The sequence below is a fragment of the Equus asinus genome, chromosome 7 (genome assembly GCF_041296235.1).
Source record: "Equus asinus isolate D_3611 breed Donkey chromosome 7, EquAss-T2T_v2, whole genome shotgun sequence".
NCBI lineage: Eukaryota > Metazoa > Chordata > Mammalia > Perissodactyla > Equidae > Equus > Equus asinus.
In genome coordinates, this window is record NC_091796.1 from 99,698,070 (window position 1) to 99,725,965 (window position 27,896).

The window sequence follows — 27,896 nt, forward strand, 5'->3', positions numbered from 1 at the left end:
GATTTTTTGCTAAGTTTTCCTCTAGAAGTTTTATAGTATTGGCTCTTACATTCAGGCCTGTGATCTTTGAGTTTATGTTCATAGACTGTTTCAGGTCGGGGAGAGAGTCATGCTTTGCATATGGCTATTTATTTGTTTCAGCACCATTTGTTGAAAAGATGATCATTTCCTCATTGAATTATTTTATCACCTTTGTTAAAAAATCAATTGCCCGTTTATGTTTGTGTCTATTTCTGGATACTGTGTTCTTTTCTATTGATCTACTTGTCCGTCTTTATGCCGGTGCTACACTATCTTGGTTATTGTAGCTGTATAATAAGTTTTGAAATCAGATAGTATTAGCCTTACAAATTTCTTCTTGTTTCAAATTTGTTTTGCTTTTCTAGGTCCTTTACATTTCCGCATAAATTTTAGAATAAGCTTGTTTGTTTCTACGAAAAGCCGGCTGGGATTTAGATTGGGATCCTGTTAATTCTGTACTTCACTTTGGGAGATTGACATCTTAACAGTATCGAGTCTCTAATCCTTGAGTGATAAATCTCTCTCCATATGTTTAGATCTTCTTTATTTCTCTCAGCATGCTCTGTAATTTTTGGTCTACAGATCTTACACATCTTTTACCAAATTTTCCTGATATATTTCATATTCTTATGTTAATGTAAATTGGATTTCTTTTTAAATTGCTGTTCATGATTCTTCCTTTCAGGTATGTAGACATGCAGTTGACTTTCGTATATGGACCTTGTATCCTGCTGTAGTGCTGGACTTATGAATTAGCTCTAGCTATTTTGTACCTTTCTTCGGCTTTTTGCCACAGACAGTCATGTTGTCTGTGAATAAAGAAAATTTAACTTCTTCCTTTGCAATCTGTAAGCCTTTAATTTCTTTTTATTGCCTTATTGCACTAGCTCAAACCTCCAACACAATGCTGAATAGAAGTGATAATGGTGAACATCTTTGCCTTGTTCCTGGTTAGGGAGAAAGCATCATTCATTCTTTCACCCTTAAGTATGATGTTAGCTGTAAGTTTTTCATAGATGCCCTTTACCTGAAAGGCATTCTTTATCTAGGAATTTTGGGTTTGCTGATAGGTTTTCTTTTTGTTTTTGTTTTTTTTTTGCTGAGGAAGATTTGCCCTCAGCTAACATCTGTTGACAATCTTCCTCTTTTTGCTTGAGGAAGATTTGCCCTGAGCTAACATCTGTGCCACTCTTTCTCTATTTTGTATGTTGGTCGCCTGCCACAGCATAGCCACTGCTGAGTGGTGTAGATCTGTGCCCAGGAACCTACCCCGGGCTGCCAAAGTGGAGCATGCCGAACTTAACCACTAGGTCGTGGGGCTGGCCCCTGGGTTTGCTGATAGTTTTAAATCATGAATGAATGTTGGATTTATCAGATTTCTACAACTATTAAGATGTTCATATGTGTTTTTTAAAAATTCTGTCATATTGCTATTTTAAAATTAAACTTATTTAGATATAGATTCACATATAGTTGTAAGAAATAATAGAGATACCCATGTACCCTTTTCCTCGTTTCTCTTATAGTACTATCTTGAAAAACTTAGTATAATATCACAATAAGGATATTAACATTGATACAATCAAGATAGGTAAGATTTCCATCACCCCAGGATCCCTCATGTTACACTCTCATAGTCACATCCATTTCCTTCCTGCCCCATGCCTATCCTTAATAAACCCTGGAAATCACCAATCTGTTCTCCACTTGTATAATTTTATCACTTCAAGAATGTTATATAAATGGAGTCATACAGTATGTAACCTTTTTGGGTTGGCTTTTTTCACTCAGCATAATTCTCTGGAGATTCATCAAGTTCTTGCATCTATCAATACTTTGTTCCTTTTTATTGAGCAGCATTCCATGGTATGGATGTACCACAGTTTGTTTAACCATTTACCCATTTAAGGACATATGGGTTGTTTACATTTTTTTGGTTCAAATAAATTTGCTGTAAACATTCATCCACAGATTTTTATGTGAATGTAAGTTTTCATTTATTTGGGATTAATGCCCGAGAGTGCAATTGCTGGGTTGTATGTTATTGAGTCTTTATTTTTAAGAAACTGAAAAATTGTTTTCTAGAGTGGCTGTACCAGTTTACATTTCCACCAGCAATGAATGAATGACCCAGTTTCTTTTCATTTTTTTTGGTATTATTTTTAATTTTAGCCATTCTCATAAACGTCTAGTGATATTGTCATTTTACTTTACATTTTCCTATGGTTAATGAGGTTAAACATCTTTTCATGTGCTTATTTAGTCTGTATATCATCTTCAGTAAAATGTCTCTTCATGTCTTTCGCCTATTTTCTCATTGGATTATGTGCTTTATTACTGTTGAGTTTCAAGAGTTCTTTTTATACTCTAGATATACAAGGCCTTTGTCAGACATTTAGTTTGCAAATATTTTCTTCCAGTCTGTGGCTTGTCTTTTCATCCTCTTAACAGTCTTTCACAGTTTCACAGTTTTTAGTTTCGGTGAAGTCCAATTTACCAATTTTTTCCTTTTATAGATCATGGTTTTGGTGTCAAGTTTAAGAACTCTTTGCCTAGCCCTAGATTTAGAAGATTTTCTCCTGTGTTTTTTTCTGAAAGTTTTATAGTTTTACATTTTACATTTAAGTCTGTGATTTGTTTTGAGTTAATGTAAGGCTTAGGTCAAGGTTCTTTCTTTTCTTGCCTGTGGGTTCCAGTTGCTCCAGCACCATTTGCTGAAAAGACTTCTCCACAGAATCACCTTTGCCCCTCTGTCAAAAATCAGTCAGGCGTATTTGTGGAGGTCTGTTTCTAGGTTCTCTTTTCTGTTCCATTGATTTATGTGTCTATCCCTCTGCCAATACCATGCAGTCTTGGTTACTGTGGCTATGTAATAAGTCTTAAAATTGAGTAGACAGATGTTTTCCAGTTTATTCTTCTTTTTAAAAATTGTTTTAGCTGTTCTAGTTTCGTTGCCTTTCCATATAAATTTTAGAAAAATATTGTCTATGTCTTGTTGAGATTTTGATAGGAATTGTGTAAAACTTATACACTGATTTGGGAGAATTGACATCTTTCCTATGTTGAATTTCCCAATCTGTGAGCAAAGTATGTCTCTCTAGTTATTTCGATTTCCTTTGATTTCTTTTATTAACATTTTGTAGTTTTCAGCATGTCTTTTACTTTTGTTATTTTTTTTGTCATTTTTCTGAGTGATTGTAAATGATAGTTTATTTTTAATTTCAGTGTTTTTGTTGAAATTTGTCAAATGGTTTTTTTTTGCATTGATTGATATGATCATGTTATAGTCTTCTTCTTTAACTGGGTAGTATGATAGATTACGCTGATTTCAAATATTGAACCAGCCTTACATCCCTGGGGTAACCCCATTTGATCATGGTGGATAATTCTTCCTTTTATATATTACTGTATTTTATTTGCTGGTATTTTGTTAAGGATTTTTGCATCTATATTCATGGGGGATTTTGTTCTGTAGGTTTTCTCTTGTCTTTGCCTGGTTTTGATATCAATGTAATAGCAGTTTCATCAAGTGATTTAGGCAGTGTTCCCTTTTCTTCTGTTTTCTGGAAGAGCTTGTGTCGAGTACTATGAGTTCCTCATTAAATGCTGAGTAGAATTCTTCAGTGAAACTATCTGGGCCTGGAGATTTTTTTTAGGCATTTTAAAATAGGAATTCAGTTTTTTAAATAGTTGTAGGACTATTCAAATGGTGCCCTTCAAATTGGATGAGTTGTAGCAGTTTGTGTTTTGTGAGGAATTGGTCCATTTTGTTTAAGTTGTCAAATTTGTGTGTAGAATTATTCATAGCATTCTCTTATTATCCTTTTGATGTCTGCAGGGTCTGTAGTGATGTACCCTGTTTCAATACTGATAGTGGTAATTTGTTTCTTTGCTCATTTTTTCTTTGTCAGTTTTGCTAGAGGTTAGTCAATTTTATTGATCCTTTAAAAGAACCAGGTCTTTGTTTTGTTTATTTTCTCTATTGTTTTATGTTTTTATTTCATTGATTTATGCTCTTCATTATTTCCTTCCTCTGCTCGCATTTTGATTATTTTGTTCTTCCAGGTTCTTGAGGTGGAAAGTTAGGCTATTGGTTTGAGATTTTTCCTCTTCTCTGATGTATGCATTAGTGTTATAAATTCTGTCTCTGTACTTTGTGTCCCACAAATCTTAATATGTGGGACATATCTGTTACTGATTTCTAGTTTGACTCCATTGTGGTCAGAGAAAACTCTATGTGTGATTTCAATTTTTAAAAATTTGTTGAGGATTGTTATGTGGCCCAAGGTGTGGTCTTTCTTAATATATGTTCTTTAGACACTTGAAAAGAATGTGTATTCTGCTGTTGTTTGATGGAGTATTCTATAAATGTCAGTTAGATCTTGTTGGTTGATGGTGTTGTGACTTCTTCTATATCCTTGATGATTTTCTGTCTAGTTGTTCCATTAATTGTTGAGAGAGGGGTGTGGAAATCTCCATCTACCTGTGTATTTGTCTATTTCTCCTTTGAGTTTCATTAATTTTTGCTTTACATATTTTGCAACTCTGTTTGGTATATTCTCATTTAGGATTGTTATGTCTTCTTGGTGGATTTCCTCTTTTATCACTGTATAGTGTCCTGGTCTGTCTCTGGTGATTTTCTTTTCTCTGAAGTCTACTTTATCTGATACTAATATAGCCACTCCTGCTTTCCTTTGATTCACATTTCTATGATATATCATTTTCTGTCCTTTGCTTTCAACCTGCTGATATTGTTATATTTGAAATTAGTTTCTTGTAGGCTGAATTTAGTTCAGTCATGTATTTTAATCCACTCTACCAATCCCTGTCTTTTAATTGATGCATTTAGACCATTTACATTTAATGTAATTATTGATATTTGGGGGCTTAAGTCTACCATTTTATTTTTTGCTTTCTGTTCTTTTTTTGTTTCTTTCATGCCGTGCTTTGTCTTCATATCTGTGAGGAATTATTAGAGATCGTATTGGTTTTTCTTCCTGATTGCAAAGTTAGTGAATAAAATTCACCAAGTGTTCAATATTAAATATCCTTGACATCACTTCACCCAGTGAGCTGTTCATTCATCCATCCTTTTAAGAGACATTTATTGAACCTGTACTCTGAGCTAGGCATTGTCATATGCAGCATTACTTTCCCAGATATTTCTTTTCTTCCTCAGTTCTTTAGTAGTCTGTTTGTTTCCTGTGGCCGTAGCAAATGACCACAAACTGGATGGCTTAAAGCAACAGAAATTTATTCCGTCCTGGTTCTCGAGGCCAGAAGTCTGAGATCAGTGTCGCTCAGTCAAGGTCAAGATGTCAGCAGGGCTCTAGGGCAGAATCTTTTCTTTGCCTCTTCCGGCTTCTAGCGGTTGTCAGCATTCGGTGACTTGTGGCAGCATCTCTCCAGTCTCTGCTCTGTGGTCACATTGCCTTCTGTCTGTCTGTCTGTCTCTTTTAAGGAAACTTGTTATTGGGTGTATAGCCTACTTGGATAATCCAAGATGATCTCTTCATCTCAAGAGCCTTTTGCAAGTTAAGACACCATTCATAGGTTCTAAGATTAGGGTGTAGACATATTTTATGGGGGGCCACCATTAAACCCACTGCAGGTAGTATTTTTATGTGCAACCTAAATTTTCCTTTTCTGATCTTCTCCCCATCTTGGCCTGGGTCCTCTATTTCAGTCCCTTTCTTGACTTTGTCTTTTAAAGAGTTCACTTAGAGAGTGGTGGGAAGAGAGGAATGATTGTGCTGACCTGTAGTTTACAGCCTGCCATACTGCAACAGGGAAAAAGAGCTTTCTTCACAGCAGGGAAGCTTCACTTACAGTCAGAACATGCTTCTTCTTAACAGGACTTCTACAAATCTGAAGCGAGTATATCATACTTTAAAAAACCTTTAAAAATCATGTTAAAGTCTGTGTACATACAATAACAAATAGTCCCATCTGAAGAGCTGAGTAAAAATAATTTTAATTAAGATAAGTAAATATTATGGCATCAGCAATTAGCATTTAAATTGGTATCAGTTAAGAACAGGTGAAACTTTCCTCTGAGGTGATACCACATTTACCAGCATCTTTTATATGTATATTTCAAGTGCTTGCACAACTATGTCACTTAGTTTATGTTTTAAAAGCAAAGAGCTTTTTTGCATGGAAATGGTTTTTCAGAAGAGTTGGACACCTTTTCTAAGGTATATTAGACCACTAGAGTATCACTGAAATTATTTTGGTAAAGCCTTACTGACCTAATGAATGTTATGTCAAAAAGGTACTGTATAGGGGCTTGCCCCGTGGACGAGTGGTTAAGTTCGCGGGCTCCGCTTCCGGGGCCCAGGGTTTCGCCGGTTCGGATCCTGGATGCGGACACGGCACGGCTCATCAGGTCGTGCTGAGGCGGCGTCCCATGTGCCACAACTAGAAGGACCCACAACTATAATATATAACTATGTACTGGGGGCATTTGGGGAGAAAAAGCAGAAAGAAAAAAAAATGTACTGTATAAAGATATCCTACTGACTTTTAAGAATCTTGAATATATCTTTAAGAAGATATATTTCTGGCAACTCATAGAGTCAGGCTAGTGCAACAGGTAGTTGTGTGATTCTGCTGTAGTTGATTCTGTTGCTGTCCCTGCTGTTGTTGTGATTATTAATATTTTACCACAGTGAAATTTTACCACTTATGTTTTTTAATAAAATACAGCAAACTGGCAGGTCACAGGAAAAAAATAAGGTAGAATTTTAAAATAAGTATTTAATAACAGTCTTCAAGACTTTTCGACTTACGACGTGTGTGTAGATAGAGAATCTTGTTTTAGCATAAGCATAATTAATATTCTCATGCATTTGTTAAAAGATTTACGTAATGAAATTTCAGTTCTGGTTTTATTTTTGTATGCAGATGATGTGTTTACAACTTTGTCAGAAGTCTGAGTGTTTATCATTAAAAGTAGTCATTTTCAATTTAAACCCCACTTTTTATAATTGTAAACCAGGAATTCAGCTTTTAATCACAAATTTTAAATTTCTGTTTTCTTCGAAAGCGCTGGTCAAGATATCCAGGGAACAAGTGTGATTGCAAATCTTCCATGTTTGATGCGACAGAATCCAGCTGAGACGCTTCGGAGAGTCTTGCCAAAAGTTAGAGTAAGTTGGTGCAAAATAAGATTTAAATTTACCTTTTTTTTCCTAGTAGCATGTTGTCATTGTCAGGAGGAAATTGCAGAGCTTTGATGGCTGATCTTTTGTACCTGATCATTGAGTGGAGGAAATACTGTGATCCACATTTGAATTATAGTGAAACTATTTAGGGAAATTAGCTGATGGGAAAGGAGAAATCCAGATCTTAACTTAGAACGATTTCTTTAGTCATTTTCTTAGTAGAGACATTTTAATAAGGTTAGCTTTTCACTAGCTCAAAAAAAAGAATCTTAATTAGCCCTACAAAATCATACCTATCTTATTTGGTATTCTGTTGACATAAATCTATATTAATAGTATTCTACAATATTGATAATATAACTTAACTGATATTTCTAATAATGACTCTGTGGTGACTTCTAAAGAATAAATTGAATAAAGACTGAATTGTGGCCATCACGATGTTAGTTTTATATTTATTTTATTGCTTCCTAAATTCTTCAGAATTAGTTTTCCTGCTTTAAACAAAAATATTTGATGTACTAGGACATTCTTTCCTCTTGACTATTTAATATGTATTATTAGTATCTATATTAAATATTTAATACATAATATTTATTATTTATTTGTACCTGTGTGCAAAGTGCTATTCTTTATAAGAACTTGAATGAACAAACAGATAACAATCCATGTGTCCTCAGGGAGCTTACCTGCTAATGGACTCAGGGAGGTCACAGACTAATGGGGATTATGTTTGCTAATAGTGAGTTTTGTATACTTTGCTTTGACTTTTTGTTTGGTTATAACTTTTTCATTATTTTTTGGTTAATTTATACATATTTAAAATACTGTAATTATTAGTGTGTCCTTGGGTTTATTTTTAGGCATATGTGGCATGGTTCCAGTTACCGTCATTTGGGTCAGTGACGTACCATGTTATTTTTATGAGATGCTCACATTTCTATTCAGGCAATATGAATTTTTTTACTGGTTACAATGATGAATTGAGATGTTAATTTTGGCATTCTGTGTGATTCAAAAATGAGTCAAGCTTTTTCCTATGTGTTGTTCTCAGCATCGTGCCATAGTTTCAGTGGAATTAGGTTTGCACAGTCCAGGTTTAATTTCGCATTCAACTTCAGTGATGTTAGCTGCTTGATAGCGTGATACCTGCAAGTGCCAGTGAACCAACAGTAGAAGGGAACAGGTGGTTAGTGCTCTTGACTAAGGAGTTATTGTGTGTAAGTAAATTAGATTTAAAGCTAAAAATACTGAGCATACTATACACTCTGTGTTGAACAGGCTGGATCTGGTCCACAGGCAGCGTACTGAATGTCTAAAGTTTCGCAAAGCAAGAATAAATGATGAAGGATAGAGTATTGACCTCTAGAGGTCTCTAAATTATTTTGAAAAAATCCCTTTACTAATGAGTTCACAGTAAAGTTAGTTAAATAATAACTCCCCCAAAATCTTAATTTCATGGGAATATATAAAGAATATTATATACTCATATATAGAGCATATTTATACAAAGAATCAAATGTATCTGCTGAAACTATATAACTGAGTTATGGAAGATATGATTTTAATAAGCTTTTAAAGTAATTAAAATTAATCTGTAATACAGAAGATTAACTGAATAAATGGATATAAAGAAAATGTATACTAATGAGTATGTATTAAGAAAACTTTTATTTATTGCTGAATGATTTGATCCATTTCTTTAGTTAATCAACAAGCAACTGTTTATTTAGGACTCTCATTTATCTTGCCCTGTACTAAAAAAGATACAAAAAAGGTAGAAGGCTGTCCAGATTAGATTGTATGTCAGGAAGGCCTAAAGGCTGTAGAAAACAACAAGCATGGCAAAGTATCTAATTGTATCATTGGACCTTATGTAAAAATGCTGAAGAATTAAGCAAGTAGGAAGAACTTTATGGGACAATAATAATGGCTTTTATAGGGGGGTTACTATATAATGTAGGCAGCTAAACATTTAAGCAGCGCATGTCAAATTATAAAAGCTATGTTTATGTGCAGACCATTTTTAAATCATTGTGTCCAGTTGTTAATATGTATTGGTACTCATAGTTAGCACCTTGTTTAATTCTGCCTTGCCTCTGTGAGTGGTTACTTTCAAGTGATAAAACCATGACAAAAATCGCACATAGCCACTTTATTCACTTTTGCCGTAATTTCTTAGTTTCATAAAAAAGCAACCTTGTAATACAAGTGAGCTTTTAGTAATATTGACATTCTCATTCATTCATAAATGCGTATCATGTGCCAGGCACTGTTCTAAGCACTGAGAAAAGAGAGGTGAACAGAGAACTTGCTCTCAAGGAGGTTACGGTCCAGAGGAGGGGAAGCAGACGTTCAACAAGTGAGTGAGTGTACAGAACAGGACACCGTGACTGGGGTGGGGCGGGGGTACCTCCTCTGCTTTGGGAGGTCAAGGAAAGCCTCTTTGAGGAGCTGAAAACTGAAGGGATAGGAGGAAGCAACCTTTGAAGACTCAGGAATGAGTGGCCGAGGCAGAGAGAGCAGCAGATGGCCCTCAGATGAAAGAGCCTGGGGGAATTGAAAGAAGCATGTACAGCTGGAATCCAGCGGGTGGTGGTGGGGTGTGACTTGAGAAGAGGTTAGAGAGATGGTCAGTGACGGAGATACAAGAGTTGTCCTTTCTTAGGACAGTGGAAAACCATTTGAGAGCTTTAAGCAAGGAAGGGACTTACCCCATTTACATTTTACAGTGATCGTTTTCATAATTGTGTAGAGAGTGGATTGGAGGGGGAGGATTAGGAAGCTACAGCACTAGTCCTCGTGATGTTTGAAGGTGGCTGGGATCAGGACAGTAGAGAGTGGTGGATATATCCGAGGTAATGTTTATTGAGGTGGAATGAGGCGAACTTCCTAACGGACTGGATGTGGGAAGTGAGAGGTGGCTTCCAGGTATCTGGCTTGAGCATCCGTATGGTTCTGCTTGGTTTTGAGCATCTTGGTTGATAGTTTATTAAATCCATGGGGAAAAATAGTTTGAGTACTTCCTAATACTAATCTTCTATGAATGATTTGCTTCCAGAGAGTTTAAAGGTAGGAGCAATAAATATTTTATGTAAGAAGTGAATCATTTCCAAGATTATTACCACATTTATAACAGCAGTATAAGCAGGTTGTAGAAAGAACATCAGATAAAGTGATGAGGGAGATGTTTCTAGCCTTGTGTATTATAAAATTTCATCAATGATATTTTCGTTTTTGTTTTTTTAATTGCATTTTTGTTTCATCCTTACAATAATGTATTAACTGAAAAATCGTTTTTAAAATAGGTTGCTATTTTTACTGTATTAAAGATGAAGTAATTTAAGATTAAAAATAAAATGGCAGAAAGAGAATCAGGATTAGAACTGAGCTAATCCGTAGTATTTCTACAGTTTGCTTTTTAAATTTCATCTGAAGTGCACAGTGAATGATAATGCAATTAAGCCACTCATCTCAAGGTTAAATTTAAATTGGAATCCAGAAAAGAAATATTTTGACCTCCAATTTAGATTCCCTAGATACGGAGCCACTTTTAAATATCGTTGTTATAATATATCCATGTTATATGATTTAATCCTAGGGTATCTTTTCAAAAAGAAATAGATTTTTTTCTGTGGTCTTTACTGATTGTTTGAATTATTTTCCATAATATATTAAATTGAAATCTTAAATGTTAGATTTCAGTATTTGACTTAAACTTCTGGTTATCTAGAAATGAAAGAATTTGATTGTCAAGATACATTTCTGAAACGTGGTCCTTTATAAAATTTAAAATGGTAATGATATAATTACACCACGTAACACTGGTGACTCCTTTACAATGAACTGCACAGAAGTCTCTACCTGTTTAGTTACTGAATCCTTTTAATTCTTTCTTCACTTATTTTGGGAACCAAAATATATGGCATAAAATTATGTAATAGAAAATGTGCAATGTCAGGAACAGATAAAAATAGCTATAGCTAACATTTCTTGAGGTCTTACTATGTGTCAGGGACTGAACTCTGTCAAACATTTTATGCATTTTTATCTCTTTGATTGCTCACAGCAGTTCTGTAAGTGACACTTGCTGGAGGAAGAAACAACTTAGTTGAGTAACTTGCTCACACATAGTTACTTTTTTTCTTCAGAGAAATCTTTTAAAAGCATCAATCACATCTTCTTCTTGCAGGAAAATTACATAAGTGGTGTGTAGGCAGAATCATGGCCTCCCAAGATATCAGGTCCTGATCCCTGGAACCTATAAATGTTTCCTTATTTAGAAAAAGAGTTTTCGAAGATGTAATTAAGGATTTTGAGATAGAGAGATTATCCGGTGGGCCCTAAGTGCCATCACATGTATTATACGAGGAGAGCAGAGGGAGATCTGACACAGACACAGAAGAGAAGGCCTTGTGAAGACAGAGTCAGAGACTGGGGCGATACAGCCATAAACCAAGGGATGTGAGCAACTACCAGGAGCTGGACGAGGCAAGGAACAGGTTCCGTTCCAGTGCCTCCAGAGGGAGTGCGGCCTTGCCAACACTTTGATTTTGGCTGAGTGATACTGATTGAGACTTATGGCCTGCAGAACTGTAAGTGAATAAATCTCTGTTGCTTTAAGCCACTCAGTTTGCGGTAATTTATTATAGCAGCCACAGGAAACTAATAACTTCCCATTTCAAATAGAATAAAACTTCTTACCGTACTCTTAAATGACTGTGTCTAGTTTTCTGACCTCATCACCTACCATTCTTTTCCCCTTCTTCCTTGAAGGCAGAATCTTTGTCAGTCTGGTTTATCGCGATATCCCCTGAACCTAGAACAGTGCTTGGCAAATGCTAGGCACTCAAAAATAGTTTTAAAGTCAGCATTGATTGAACTTAATGTTCTGAGACAGTAAGTGTCTCCCTGGAAGATCGATGACACATTGGCCTGATCCACTGATGGTATTCTTGGATGAGAGTGAAGACAGGATATCAGTGGAGTGATATAATGCTGATTCCTGTTCCTAGAGAGACCTTTTCTGGGGGAGTGGAAGAGAGATACATGATAAGGAAAGGATCAAAGAAGCATAATCAATATGAAATTTGGTAATTTGAGATCAGTAGGTGTGGTCTACCAGTCTTCCGATTCTGAAAAGATGCATTAGTTCTACTTTTATTAATTTTGCATGACTTTTTTTTCATTTATGGAAATATTAGAAAATACCACAAGTTTCTCCCAATGTGATTGAGTATTTTATATCTACTGAATATAGGGAAATTTTCTAAAAAGATCTTATTTTCAGATTTTTATAGAAAGACTTTACTGTGTAAATAAAGATATTTGTGAATAAAAAGCTTAACTTTACTTACTTTTTAAGTCCTATTTCAAGCGGCACAGATGTGTGGATAAGCAATAATAATGTGAGGAACACTCAGTGTGGGCCAGGCACAGTGCTCAAAGCTTTAGACCCGTCCTTTTAAACTTCTTATAACAATTCCACAGGATGTATTTATTCTCGTTGTACGGTTGAGAAAATCTAGGCTTAAAAAGTTCAGTGTTTTGACTATGAATATTTTGTTGGGAGGTTTCTAGGAAGCATGAAATTATATAATTTATTCTTACAGTTCACCAAAAAAAGAAATAGTCTTAACTAAAGGAATTAAAGAGCATTAACAGATAATACAAATTGCTTTTTCCTTTGGTTTGCTGCTCAAAAATGAAAGTACGTGTCTTTCTCCCTGTAGGTGATGTTTTCTGAGATAAGTTAAAAGTTAAGTTCTGAGAAAAGCAAAAGGATTTTGTGAAAGCAACACTTTTATACATAATAAGCAAGACATGATGTTCCAGACACCCCACAGGTCATAAAAAGCCCAAGGGAGAGTATAGCACTCTATTGACAAACTAAGCATTTAGGGACACTCTGAGATGAAGGAAGGTGAGGAAGAAAGTGAAATAATTCCTGTAATGTAAGTTGATGGAAAACAGTCATCAGGGTCAGAATTGACCTTCCTAGGAGGTTTTATGGGCTAGGAAGCATAAAATTACATAACCATTTTTCTAGTTCACTAAGAAAAAGAAAGAGAGGTAGCGTTAACCAAAGAAATTAGAGAGCATGAACAGATGATACAACGTCCTCTTGTGTTCTGTGGTTTACAGCTCAAAAGTAAAAGTACATTGACCTCAGTGAATTTAGAAAGTAGTCTGTGTTATGTCTTTTCCTTTTTATGTATATCTATTTGTGTTTAAGGACGAAATAGGTTAGCATCATTAATTATTTTACAAAAATAATTAAATTCGATGGAAACATTTACTGAGCATATCGTTTTTGTGGGCATATATGAAACGTTATATTAGCCGATATTCCTGATAGACCTCAAAACACTGTCTCTTAGTAAGTTCTCGTGGAGACCAGTGTTCTCACACACGCTTCATAGTCCTTCAGTCGTGTGTTACTTTTACCTTACTTAGAATAAAAATGACCTGGAACTTCTGAAATTCTTAATAGGAAATCTTTTATTTCTGTGATAATAGAACCACTGTTACTACTTGAATATTGTTTCTGGCTTTAGGCATTTGAGTGATACAAAGGGTCATGTAAATAAAAATATTTACAATCCTGGCACAATTATAAAACAAAGAAGATATTTACATACTTCACTGTAATAAAGGTGTGTAATGTTTAATTTAAAACTTTATGAATTAGCTAACCTTTTGGCGGTGTGGTGAGCTAAATATCCTAGAAAATTTTCCCAAATCAGAACATATAGAAAGTCTAGATAAAGTACAATGAGCATTCTGTTAAATGCATAATTAAGCTTGTAAGAGAGGTAAGGAAGATTCAGGGCTCAAAAACAAAGCAGTCAGTTCCATTTCTTGTTAGGATGTAGGAATGTGCAAGAAAACATCACTCCCATTTTAATAACAGTGGGTTATTCACAAAATCCAAGTAAGTATAACTTTAGCCTGTTAGAGGTGGTCACAAGGCAACCAAATAAACAATTCAAAAGAGCAGCAGCCCCTCTGAAGAAAGATGAGACACAGGCACATTGACTTTTGACACAGTAGAGGAAGAAGAAGTGGCCACCACATAAGGTTGTTAGAAAAAAATGAGCTAATATTGTGATGAGTTTTTAAAGGTTGACTGTGAGCTAGCGTATCAATTTAAAATAACTTGGAGTTGCAGACACAAGAGACCTTTGCGCTCACTTGCAAGCTCTTTTCCAGAAGCCTCCTTGCCGTGGGGGGCAGGCAGGAGGCTGGAGAGATTGGCTTTTGCTGATGCAGGTGAGGCGATGATTGGCTGCTGCTGGGGGACAGGAATACAACACTGCCCACCTTCTCAGAACAACATGCGTGGATGTATAGGGAAATTCAGCAGAAAGATGGAAACTATAAAACAATTGAAAATGCTAGAAACAAAAAGGATGATATCAGAGATAAGCATTCCTTCAACAGGCTTATCAGTAGTTTGGACCCAGCTGGGGAAAGAATCAGTGAACTTGAAGGTAGAAATTATCCAAATTGAAACACAAAGGTAAAAAAGAATGAGAAAAAAATAGAAGAGAGCATCGGATGGCTTTGAGACAGGGTAAAGTGATCTAATATACATGTAATTGGTGTCCCAGAATGAGAAAACAGGGAAAAAGAACTATTTGAAGAAGTAATGGCCAAGACTTTTCTGAAATTAGTGAATGACAACAAACCGAAGATCCAAGAAGCTCAGAGGACCCCAAGCAGAATAAATACACACACCCCCCTAGGCACATCAGGATCAAACTGCTGAAAATAACAAGTAAGAGACAATCGTGGGAGCAGCCAGAGACAAAAGAAACATTACATACAGAGGAACAAAGGCAAGACAAAGCAGACTTCTGGTCAGAAGCTAGACAGACCAGAGACAATAGAATGTCATATTAGAAGTACTGAAAGAAAAAGCAAACACAAGTCAACAAGAAATCTGCACCCAGTGACGATATCTGTCAAGGATGAAGGCAAAATGCTATTTTTTTTTTTTAGACAAACAGAAGTTGAAAGGATTCTTTGTACCAGACTTATACTACAAGAAGTGGAAAGGGAAGTTCTTTAGGTAGAAGTAATGTGATACCAGATGGAAATTGGATTTACGTGAAGCAATGAAGAGCGCCAGAAATAATAATTCTAGACAAATTCTTCCAGAAAATAGAGGAGGAAGTAAGAACTTCACAAGTCATTCTATGAGACCAGCATTACCCTAGTACTCAAATGAGACTTAGACATTACAAAAAAACCCTGTAGCTGTTTATCCCTTATGAACTTAGATGCAAACATCTTCTGAAAAGCAGCAAAGCAAATCCAGCAATATATAAAAGGGATAATACTTCATGACCAATTGGGGTTTAGCTCAGGAATTTAGGGTTGGTTCAATATTTTAAAACTAATCAATATGTCATCATATCAACAAACTAAAAAAAAAAATCATCATCTAATTATTTCAGTAGAGGTAGGGAAAGTATTGACAAATCCAACAATCATTCCTGAACACAGCAAACTAGGGATACACAGGAGTTTCCTTGTGAAAAACATACAGGTAAATCATACTTAAAGGTGAAAGACTGAATGCTTTCCTCTAAGATCAGGAACGTACCAAGAGTGTCTACTCTTACCACGTTTGTTCAGCACTGTACTCCTGTTGTAGCCAGTGCAATAAGGCAATGGAAAGAAATGAAAGGCATCCACGTTGCATAGAAAGAAGAAAAACTGTCTCTTTTTGTCACATTACATTATCATCTGTGATGGAATCGACAAAAGAAAAGTACTAGAACTACTACGTGAGTATGGAAAGGTTGCAGGATACAGGGTCAATACACAAATCAATTGTATTTCTACATACTAGCAACAGGCAATTGGAAATTGAACTTTTTCTTAAACTATCTCTGTAGCTTTAAAGTGTGTAATATTTAGGGATCAATCTGATAAACGATATGTAAGACCTGTTTACTGAAAAGTGTAGGACATTGCTGAGAGAAATAATATGAGAACTAAGTGAATGGAAAGATACACCATGTTCATGGATCAGAAGACTCAATATTGTTAAGATGTCAGTTCTCACATATCAATCTATAGATTTAGTGCAAAATAATCAAAATTCCAGCAAGTTAGATTTTTTTCCTCTCTCTCTCTCTTTTTTTTTTTTGTAGGAAGTGACAAGCTAATTCTTAAATTCATGTGAAAATTCAAATGACCAAGAATAGCCAAAATACCTTTGAGAAAGAGGAACAAAGTTGGAGGACTTTTACTACCTGATTTTGAGACATAATATACAGCTACAGCAATTAAGACTGTGTGATATTGGTATAAAGACAAATCAGTGGGACATATATAGAGAAGAAAATCCCACACATACATTGATTTCAACACAGGTGCAGAGGCAATTCAGTGTAGAGATGATAGTCTTTTCAACAAATGGTGCTGGGTCAGTTGGGAAAAAAGTCTATACCTTGTACCATATACAAAAATTAACTCAAAATAGATCATAAACCTAAAAGTTAAAAACTAAAATTGTAAAAACTTCTGCAAGAAAACGTAAGAGAAAATCTTTGTGACCTAGGGTCAGGCAAAGGTTTATTATGTATGACACTAAAAGCATGATCCATAGGAGAAAAATTTGATAAATGTGACCTCATGAAAATTTAAAATTTTGACTGTTCAGAAGATACTGTTAAGAGAATGAAAAGACAAGTTATAGAATGGGAGAAAATATTTATAAATCACATACCTAGTGAATGACGTGTTCAGAATACATAAAGAGCTCTTAAAACTCAGTAATAGAAACACAATCAAATTTTTAAATGGGCAAAAATGTGAACTTCACCAAAGAAGATTTGTGGATGGCCAATAAGCATAAGAAAAGATGTTCAACGTCATTAGTCATTAGATAAATGCAAATAAGTCTGTATACCTCTTGGAGAATAGCTGTACTAAGATTACCTGATCATTATCTCTTCAGACATTTTTCAAATATGCTTCTGCCTAATAATCTGCTCTGCTCTCCTTCTAGGACTCCAATTTCACATATATTAGACCTTTTCATAGTATCTTCCACCTCTTTTACCTTCTCTTCTGTTCTCTTTGTGATTCATTCTGAGTGTTGTATCCTGACCCGTATTCCATTCACTAATTCATCTGTGTCTAACCTAATTTTGATTTTGATTATATGTTTCTGGTCTAGAATTTCTAGTTAGCTCTTTTAAAAATCTACCACATCCTTTTTTTAAGAAAAAAAAATCGTAGAATTTTCTGTTGTAATTCCAATTGTATCTTTTTATCCTCTTGAATCAGGTATGTATCAGATATCACCAATACCTGGAGCCCCTTTGGGTGCATTTCTATTTTCTGTTGCTTCTACTGGTTCTCGTTCATATTGTCTTCTCTCTTCATGCGCCTGGATATTATTGATTGTGTATTTGATCTTGTATTTGATAAATTATTTGCAGAAGTAGTTTGAGGCCTAGGGTGATGTCCTTCTCTAGAAAGGAATATGTTTTCTTCTGGCAGCCACTTAACTGCCTAGCAATAAAATCTCACTTAATCCAGTTTCAGGTATTGAATGATTGGAAGCTGGGCTGCTCTCCCTGTGAAGGCCAGTCACCTTCGGGATAACCCTTATTCTATCCCAGGGGAGGGCCTCTGCAAGGCTGTCAGAAAAGTCACTTAAGCTCTCAGCCTCTCAGGAGCCTTATGTAGAACCAGGAAATGGCCCCAGGGGAAAAATAGGCCCTAAATTACATGCTCACCTTTCTGGAATTCCGTTGTCTGTTACATCTTGGATGGGTAATTTTTCTAGTAATGGGTAATCTAGAATGGGTAATTTTTTAGTTTTGGAGGGATAACTTTGTTAGTTTCCGTATGCCTTTATGCAGATGATTTTTTTTTGGTGAGGAAGGTTGTCCCTGAGCTAACATCTGTTGCCCATCTTCCTCTTTATGCTTGAGGAAGATTGTCCCTGAGCTAACATCTGTGCCAGTCCTCCTCCATTTTTTTTTTTATGTGGGATGCCACCACAGCATGGCTGATGGATGGAGTATGTCCATGCCCAGGATCTGAACCCGTGAACCTGGGCCGCTGTAGTGGAGCGTATGGAACTTTAACCACTTGGCCATGGGGGTAGCCCCAGTATGCACATGATTTTTATATTTTGTCCAGGTTTCTAAATTATCCTCATCAGGAGAGCTGATTAGGATTACCTAGTCTGCTATTACTGAAAGAAGCAGCTCTCCTTTTTAAAATTTTCAGTGCTGGCCTGGTGGCGTAGTGGTTAAGTTTGCACACTCTGCTTCGGCAGCCCGGGGTTCATGGGTTCAGATCTTGGGCACAGACCTACACACTGCTCATCAAGCCATGCTGTCGAGGCATCCCACATACAAACTAGAGGAAGATTGCCATGGATGTTAGCTCAGGGACAGTCTTCCTCAAGCAAAAAGACAAAGATTGGCAATAGATGTTAGCTCAAGGCCAATCTTCCTCACCGAAAAACGAACAAAAAAACAACAAAAGTTTTCTCCTTTTTGATTTAATCTTATAATGTTAGCCCCAAATGTTTCTGTTTGTATACCTGCATCTACCCCTCCACCATACCCTGTGATCACCCTCACCCCCACACAGACCAATTGATTGTTTTTTAATGATGTGTTAGGAATAATCTAGAACTTAAAATTAAATATTCTCAAAACATTTATGATGGATCTCTTTATTTAAACTTTGAGATCTTCAGCACTCTTGTTGGGCTGAAATTATGTTTACAAGAGTGGATCTCCACTTTCAGTCTATGTTTTCTCTGTATGCAGTCTCATCCACATGCAAGCCTTTAAATATCATCTGTATAAAGCCTATCTATTCCATATAAATTCTCCTGTTTGTAGCAGACCTTTTCAGAGTGTCAGATCTGTATACACAATTCCCTGTTTATGATCTCTACTTGGATGCCTTAAAGGCATCTCAAAGTTAAAAAGTCCAAAACTGAGCTCCTGGTATTTCCCCTCGACACCTGGGCTTCTTGCAGTGTCCCCTGTGCTAATGGTGACACTATTATCCGTCTGGTTTACAAGCCAGGACTTTGGGCGTCATCCTTGATACTGTTCTTTTACTACTAATGCATACAATCCTGTTTATTTTATGTCTTGAATGTTTCTGGAATCCATCCACCTCTCTCCAACCACACTACCCCAACCCCAGCCCAAGCTACTATGAGGCTTTGCTCAGGTGTGTGTAATGGCTTCCCAAGAGATCTCGCCTACTACCTCCCTCCCAGTCCACCCCACCTCGCTACTTTCTGATTCACTTTCATCTTTATAGTCAGCATGCTATTTCAAAGCATTTAAGACTGCAGTTTGATTATTCTCTTGCTTAATGCATCTGAGGCCCCGTATAATTTGGGCTTCGACTGTTTGACCAGCCTCAGCCCCTCCTGTTGCGCTGCAGCTGCCATGCTCCTTCCTGCTTCTCAGTGCTGGGACTGCCTTCTTTCTTACTCTTCTTGCTTTCCTACCTCTCTCTATCCCAGCTTTTGTCTGGTTTCTTCTTTCTCTTCACACAGGCCAGTTGTCACTTCTCAGTGATCCCCTCTCCTCCGAGGAGATCAGGTCACCTGGTGGGTGTTCTTGTGGCAGCGTGTACTTCCCATCCTTAGCTCTTGTGGCGGCTTTAACTGCAGTGTTAACGGGTGCGTTGCTGGTTCTGCTCATTGCTGTCTCCAGCACCTAGCACAGTACCTTGAATGCAACTAAGTGAATATGTGTTGAATGTTTGAATGTGTGTAAGCAACAGGAGTCTCTCAAAGGTAGCGAACTGTGTCTTTGACTTTTCTCCAGTTTCCCAGAACACTTAGTTTGATGTTACTACTTAATAAATAGCTGTGAATGAAATTAAAATTATATTATCAGAATTAGATTTTCATTGGGCTACTTTAGAGAAAATTAGGATAGAAGGGAAAAGGACTGTGACTGACTAGAAAGAAAGCTCTATTTCCACTTGGTTATAGAAATTTGCCATACTTTCCAATGCTGCTTTTTCCCCCCAGAAAACAGTTTATAATTTTTTCAAAAAATATTTAATCAAATGTGGCTACAATAGATCATTGGAAATGGTTACTTACAGCTGTTGTATCTAGTACATAGATATTCCTTTGATAAGCACATCTTTCTTTGCAATGTTTTAAATTGCTTTTTATTTATATTTTAAGCCTAAATCATTCAATTACATGATTCTAATTTATTATATGTGAAAATGACTTGGCAGGGTATTCCAGTCCAAAGTTCAGTTTCAAAACCACAGTCTTGAAATTCATTTCTTTGTTGTGGTGTCCTTGTGATTTGCACAGCAGGACACTTCACTGCACGTTTGCGGTAGTCATAGGATAGTTACTGTTGGTATTTCCTTTGTGGAACAAGATTTTTGGAGTACTTTTATGTGTACCTCCTCATGAACCTTGCTAAAGATTTAAATAAGTGTAAAACATCCCTTTTGTTCCTGTTTACTGTCTCCACTTTATTTTCCCTCTCAGATTTTGATTTTCGGTGCTCTCAAGTAGTCCTCCCCACCTTTTTCTGTAGTGTGGAATGTAGCAATCAGTGATAGGGAAGAGAATGAGGTATCATAGTGTGCCGGGGTCCAGCCTCGGCAGAGTCCAGGTTTCCGCGGGAGAGACGGCGTCGGCGAAAGTCTAAGTGCTAGACGTGAGACTCGAAGCAGTTGCAAGCAAGTCCAATTTATTTCGGGGACAGGGTACACTTATATAGAAAAAATCACACGAGGTGGTCTGACTATTGTCGTCATGGGAACAATAGATGAGGGGCAGTGCGTGACTAAAGGTAATAATCAAAGGTGGTTATCTACATACCAGATGTGCAGCATACATATCGATTGTTTAGGAAGAGGTTACATAGTTTCAGGGTCTTCAAAGAAGTTAGGAGGACAGCGAGTATATAATTAACGGAATATAGACCCCCTCATCCTTGGGGGCTGCTGCTTGTTCTTTGAGATATGTTTATTGCTAGTTCTGCCTGTTTTTACAAGGCTTCCAGGACAGAGGGAAGACGTTAATCAGTAATAGGCTTTAGAAAGGAGGACAAAGGATTCTGCTGAAAGAATTATGTTCCCTGGAGACGTGCCCTGCACGATTCTCCTTCCATTGCCAGACCTTGTCACAATACAATGGCAGCTAGATTGGGGGAGTGCTTCCCACAATAGTTAGTTGTTAAAGGCGTGTTAGAATTATTCGTATTTGAGTCAGTTTTAAAGTCTTTTATAAATATTGTAACTTGATAGTGAAAAGAGCTGTCACTGTTGTTGTTGGTTACTAAAACTTCCCACATTTATGACCCTCAAAACCCCAGATATTTTGTATGTCCTAGGTCTTCAATATTTTAATATTTAAATCTCTGTTATTTAATTTCAAAATAATCAGTGATATTATCTCTAAAACTATATGAAGATACTTTGTAATTTTAGGGCTCCCTTACCTTTAACCAGCACCGTGTACGGTAAATGTGTTTACCAGTTTTAGTCAGTAAATGTAGTTTCCAAATGTGTGAATCCAAAATATGTGCTCTTTTGGAATGAGCCAGTGGTTTATTCAGTGCTTCTCTATGTTGTGTATTGTAAAGAGAAACATATTCTCGATGTATATGATGTGCATTTATTGGAGACCGAACAGCTTCCCTCTGCAAGGACTGTATTATATTGTTTTAAAAAATGCTTTCTTGCACCACTCATGCTAACTGAAGAGTGAATTTAAATACAAAAGTGTCTAGTATATTTTCCTTCCTTGAATAGGAATCGTTTTTTAAATATTGAAATATACCGTTAACTCATTTATAAAACGTCTCATTTCATTTTGAGGAAATCAAGTTGGAATGCCAGCCATACGGTAGTATGTAAGAGGAACGGTAAATGGCATTAAGGCATGCACTTAAGCAATAGAGGAATTTACTTTTCAGTGTCTTCCAAGGTCCATGAGGATGCACACTTATTTACCCAGAGAGTCTGGATCTCACTCTGTTTGTCCAGAGGTGTGACTCTGTGGAGGAGAGCACTTACTGGTAAGTATCAAACTCTCATTGTAATATGATTCAGAAAAATATGTTTAGCAATCAATTGATTTTTAGCAGTGATAAAATCTCTTAGTCTGTGCTGGTTTCTTAACAGTGGACAGTCCCAGATGTTGAAGTCAGCACAACAAGAGAAAAACCCAAATCCTGATAAGACTTGAGGATTTTTCGAAAATTAAATGCAAAATAGTTGGGGCAAATGTTGCTGCGGGAGTCAAGACTAAGTAATACAGTAAGAAGATATGAAGTTGGAGAGCTTCTCATGTTCTTCTTTTGCATAAAGTTTGCATATGTACAAAACCCAGGACTTTAATGACTTTAAGAGGGGCAGAATTACATCTCTTGGAACTTAAAACGGCAGAGTCACGTGAACCGGACTGTACATTGTGGCCCTCACAATTTATTCTAATATTTCTTTGCAAAGTACTTTTTGTTTCTAAATAAAAGCTGTGCTTCTGAAACCTGTAAGTGATGTATACTGGCCACATCAAATCTTTTAAAAGTGTTTTCCAAATCCAAAATTGTTAGTGTGGAACAAATGTTTGTTTTGGACACAGTAAAACAAGGGATATGGGAGGGCTGATTTCAGAGACCACTTGCTGCTTCTGCTTTACACCTTATCATTTCTTCTCTTTTTCTTTCAGCCAAGAACTCTTAGGATACGTAATTGACCGTTTTGAAAAAACTTGTCAAATAATGTGTGTGTGACACAAAAGCTCAAAACAAAACAAAACAAAAAGCAGCCACCTTCAAGTGTGATAGCTTTTCTGGGAATTAACCAAACCACATAAACATTTGCCTCAGAAAAACCACTGCCAGAGCTCCCACACTACCACATGAAGTCTTAGGATTGATTTAAGCTATGCCTTAGTAAATGATGAATGGAAGTACAGAATCTGTGAGAAGAATTCAGTGCTTAGCTTTGGCATCAGGCAGACAAAAGTTAAGTCTTAGCTGCAAATTACTAGCTCGCTGGATTTCAGCAAAATACTTGACGGCTTTGAATCTGTTCTTCAACTATGGAATGACATGTTATCTCCTAACGTGGTGACTGGCAGTGGTCCCACCCTGCAGAATCAAAGAGTCTGGGCACATGGTTTGAACATGGTTCCAGAGATGCTGGAGTAGAAGATGACAGGAACATCTCCTTACTGACGTGATAGAAAGAGAACTGAAGATGCATTTCTCTGTGATCCATTTTTGCTTTTCCTTGTGTCTAATTCTGCCAATCCCTAATCTTTAGGACTCACCTCAAAATCTCTTGAAGCCACCTTTTAGGAGATGTGGAAAATGTGTGTGAAGGGAGAGAGCATCAAGAGCAGAAAGTTTAGGTCGAAGGGTAAGAGCTATTCAGTCATCCAGCAATTACTTGTTGAATGCCTGCTGTATGCTAGGAGTTGGGGATACGGTTGTGAACAAAACAGACAAAACTTCTTGCACTCATGAAGCTTATGTTGTGGATGTAGAAGACAGACCGTAAACAAGTGAATGTGTTGGATGTTGGATGATGGAGATAATAAACTTGTAAAGGGGATGGTGAGAGCTGGGGCAAGGGAGTGGCTTTCAGTTAAAATAGAGTCACCAGGGAGGGGCTCGTTGGAAAGGCCATACTTGAATAGAAGCTTGAAAAAGATCAGGGAGCCAACTGCGTGGAAATCTGGGAAAACGGGCAATTTGGAACAGATTCTGAAAGTCATTGAAAGGACTTTGACGTTTCCTTTGAGTGGGATGGGAAGCCATTGGAAAGTTTTGAGCAGGAAAGTGACATGATCTGACTTATTCTTTACAAGACTCTCTCTGGCTGCTGTATCGAGAATAGATAGAGGGGCAGTGATGGGATCAGGGACTAGTTAACAGGTTGTTGGAATAATTGAGGCTGGAAATGATGGTGGCTTGGATCAGGGTAGTAGTGGCAGAGGTGATAAGTGATCAGATTCTGGATCAGGCTTGGTGGGTCATTTGATTGTGGCAAGTGAGGGACTGAGAGCTGAGTTAAGGATGACCCCAAAGTTTTTGGGCTGACAACTGGAAGGGCACAGTTGGCATTCACTGTTTACAGAGATGAAGATTGGAGGAGGAGCAGTTCTGGAGAGACATCAGTTCAAGTGTGGACAAGATGAGATTCCTAGTAGATAGCCCAGTATAGAGAGGAGACAGCTGGATGTACAATGTTGTTATTTAATGCTCAGTTAGTACAAGTTGGTAAATCGTAAAAGTTCTGTTTAAATGATTTAAATCTCTAAGAAGACAGTACTATAATTCACATCTTACATATTAGGAGATAATGCAGAAAAATTAATTTTCTTAAGATCACAGATAGGAAACTTCATTATATGGCTGCAAGTTCCACATTGTTCTATTAACTTTGCTATATTAGTTATAAAATAGGCATTCAAGGGAAATTCTCATAATTGCCATAATTGATTAAACAAACTAATCCTTTGGCTACCTGTACATTACACACACACACTCTCTCTCTTCTAGAGAAGTATAGGATACATCTTTGATGAGATTTATAAGATTTTAAAAAATTTTTTTATGTGTTGAAAACTAATATTCTCATATAGGCTTTAATTTTGAATACACATTTAAAAAAATTTTTAAATAGTGAATGGAGATGGCTATAAATATAATTAATTTTTAATAACATTCTTATATTTAAAAAATTCCTTCTTTTAAAGACAATTTACTTCATGGTAATTTACTTTATGGTACTTTATGTTCTTTGTTGTTTAAAGGGGAAAATATGTTTGTACAATCTTAAATGTATTCCTTTCTTATAGTAGAATGTTTATTTTTTGAAGCAGAAATACAGGTAGTGAAAACACATGTGATTGAGCTTTGACATTATTATTCGAGGTAGGATGGAAACTGTACAATGCAAATAGAACAGAAATTGAAATCTGTCAGAAATGCCTATCCTGTTATTTAAAGATATATGTACTTCTATAATTTTCATTCAATAAAGCAATGGAATGTTATTTTATAAATTTCTAAGACATTTAAACTTGCTGTGGTCTGATGAGTTAAACGATCAGGAGCAGATTAATATAGTTTTCTTAAAGTAATGAGAGGAAGTACATATCCTTAAAGGTCATATATAGTTATTTTGTGAAATACGACTGTTTGGGTTCTATGACTTGTACTTTTAAAAATTATGATTTCTGATCACGCGTCTATGTAATAGCAAACTCTTTCTGATTATACAGGAAGTCCTACATGTTGCGGGAGTGGAGATGCAGCTAACGGCTGCGGCATCGTTTTTGACCGTTCTACAGGAAGAATCAGTGTCAATTCATACGTATGCCCACTCTTTCCTCCAAGTCATTCTGTTACATCTGGAGCACAGGGACACAGGTCAGGGGCCTCACGTGCTTAATTATGTATTTATTGATTGTTTCCTGTATGTGGCCATGATGTCCTTTGACTTGTTAGCCTGATGAGGATAACTGAATGAAGCCACGCTGCCCAGGAGTTGATCATTAGTATGACTAAAAGTAGCCGTGGCTGTTTCCTTATGAAACCTGCAAAATTTAGTATGCTTGAAAGCTGAAGACCTATTAGTTCATCTTATGATTTATACTTTTTTTCTTAGATTTTTAAAAATGTTACAACATTTATGTTAATAATATTATCGTACAGCAAAAAACACATACTTTGGGTTAAAGATATCTCCCCAATATTATTGTTTGTTTATCTTTTGAGGAAGATTAGCTCTGAGCTAACATCCACCACCAATCCTCCTCTTTTTTGCTGAGGAAGATTGGCCCTGAACTAACATCCGTGCCCATCTTCCTCTGCTTTATATGTGGGACGCCTACCATAGCATGGCTTGATAAGTGGTGCATAGGTCCGTGCTCGGGATCTGAACCGGTGAACCCTGGGCCGCTGAAGCAGTGTGCGAACTTAACTGCTATACCACTGGGCCAGCACCCCTCCAGTATTATTTTTAAAGACAGGTTTTCTAGATGTTGACTAAAATAAAAAATAGAGAAACTTATAGTAGTATTAAAAATAATTATTCCCGTTTTATCATTAAATACTATAGTGACTATTAATGGCTGAATTGAACCTAAATTTGTGAGTGAGATTTAATTTGGCATGTTTTATCTGTGTCAATCAGGTGTCAGCAACGCATGGTTGGAGACTCTTCTGTCTGTGATAGAAGTATTGCCCAAAGAAACCCTAAGACATGAGGTAATACTTTTCTTTTTTGTAGATAGTAATAAGTGAGTCACTCTAAGGTCTTCTTGATTTTATTTTTGGTAAAAATGGTATTTTTAAAAACAGTAGAGTTATTTCCCCACTCTGAAAGCAACACATGTTCATTATAGAAAATTTAAGTAATACAGAAAGTAAGAAGAACACCATGGTTCTGTACTTCACCACTTTTAATGTTCTGATATATTTTCAGTTCAGATTTTTCCGTGTATATGGCTACTATTTGCCATATTAGTGATTGTACTGAATTTATAGACGGTTGTCTTTCACTTATTATTTTCCTATGTGTTTTAAACTTATTTGGTCGTAGCTACAAAATATTTTACCTACTTATTAAACATTGAAGCCTGTTTTCAGTATTTTACTATCAAGGCATTAATGAACATCTCTGTAGAGCTTTTTCTGTTTTTCAGATAATTTCCTTAACTGTAGCTTCCAAAAAAGTGGAATTACTGGGTCAGAGGACATTAATGTTCCTAAGGCTCTTAACTAGCAATAAATGAAAATGCCTGTTTGCCTGGACTTTCATCAGCAATAACATTCCGATTTAATTTGGTGGGCCAAAAGTGGAATTACGTTTTAATTGGGATTTTTTTGATTATTATGCTGTTGAATATTTTTTCATATATTTATATCAGTTCCATTTCTCTTTTTGGAATTGTCTGATCATATTGTTTGATCATTATTTATATGTGCTATTTATCTATCAAGGTTGTTAATCCTTTGTTGTTATGTTGCAAGTATTTTTCCCAATTTATTGTTTGCTTTTTAATTTTAATTTGTATTTTCCAAATACCCTTCTCTAAAAGTTTTGGTAAATTAAGATGAGAGAATAGGAAAATTAGAAAAGAATTTCATTCTCTAGTGAAATGGTTTTTCAGTCTTTGAACATTATCCCTGTATATATTTATTTTCAAATATGTTATGGGTGAAAAAAACAGTTGTCTGTGAATGCAATGTCCTCTATGGATGTCATGAAAAGTCTTTGTCCTTTGTTTGTCCTCATACAGTTTATGATCCTGTATCAAAGCCTAAATACTTGCTTGAAAATGGGAAGATTTACCCAGTTATAAGGGTGTTTGTATACTTGATGCCCAACATCTAGATGATTATACATATTTAAATGTTGAATGTAATGTTGACATGTGTCATTTATATTTTTTGAAGAGTGATATGTAGTAGAATGCAGTTTTTACTCTAGAATGCCATGTATTATTTAACATGTAATTTTTAAGATTTTAAATAGCTTTTTATTTTACATCAGATCTCTGACTTTTAAGTTATATTTATCATTATGCATTCAGTAATTCTGGCTACTTTGTTGAGAAAAAACACCAGTTGACTCCTTTATTAGAGTCGTGGAATTGAGAACTTGCAGGGATCTTACTGCCACATACCCTACCTTCCACTTTAAGTA

General features: G+C 36.2%; 1 protein-coding gene across 4 annotated transcripts in view; it reads left to right on the forward strand.

Annotated features, from left to right (window-relative positions):
* PPP4R4 (protein phosphatase 4 regulatory subunit 4) overlaps nucleotides 1-27,896 on the forward strand; it is a 102,375-nt gene that overhangs the window by 28,987 nt on the left and 45,492 nt on the right. For 2 of the 4 annotated variants that reach the window (XM_070514234.1, XM_070514231.1), the window contains exons 3-5: nucleotides 7,070-7,172; nucleotides 25,468-25,615; nucleotides 26,382-26,455. In XM_070514234.1, the coding sequence (XP_070370335.1) occupies nucleotides 7,070-7,172; nucleotides 25,468-25,615; nucleotides 26,382-26,455 (325 nt within the window). Of the gene's footprint in view, nucleotides 1-7,069; nucleotides 7,173-22,147; nucleotides 22,250-23,492; nucleotides 23,598-25,467; nucleotides 25,616-26,381; nucleotides 26,456-27,896 lie in introns of those variants that run through there. The other 2 variants (XM_070514232.1, XM_070514233.1) reach the window with 2 other exon arrangements.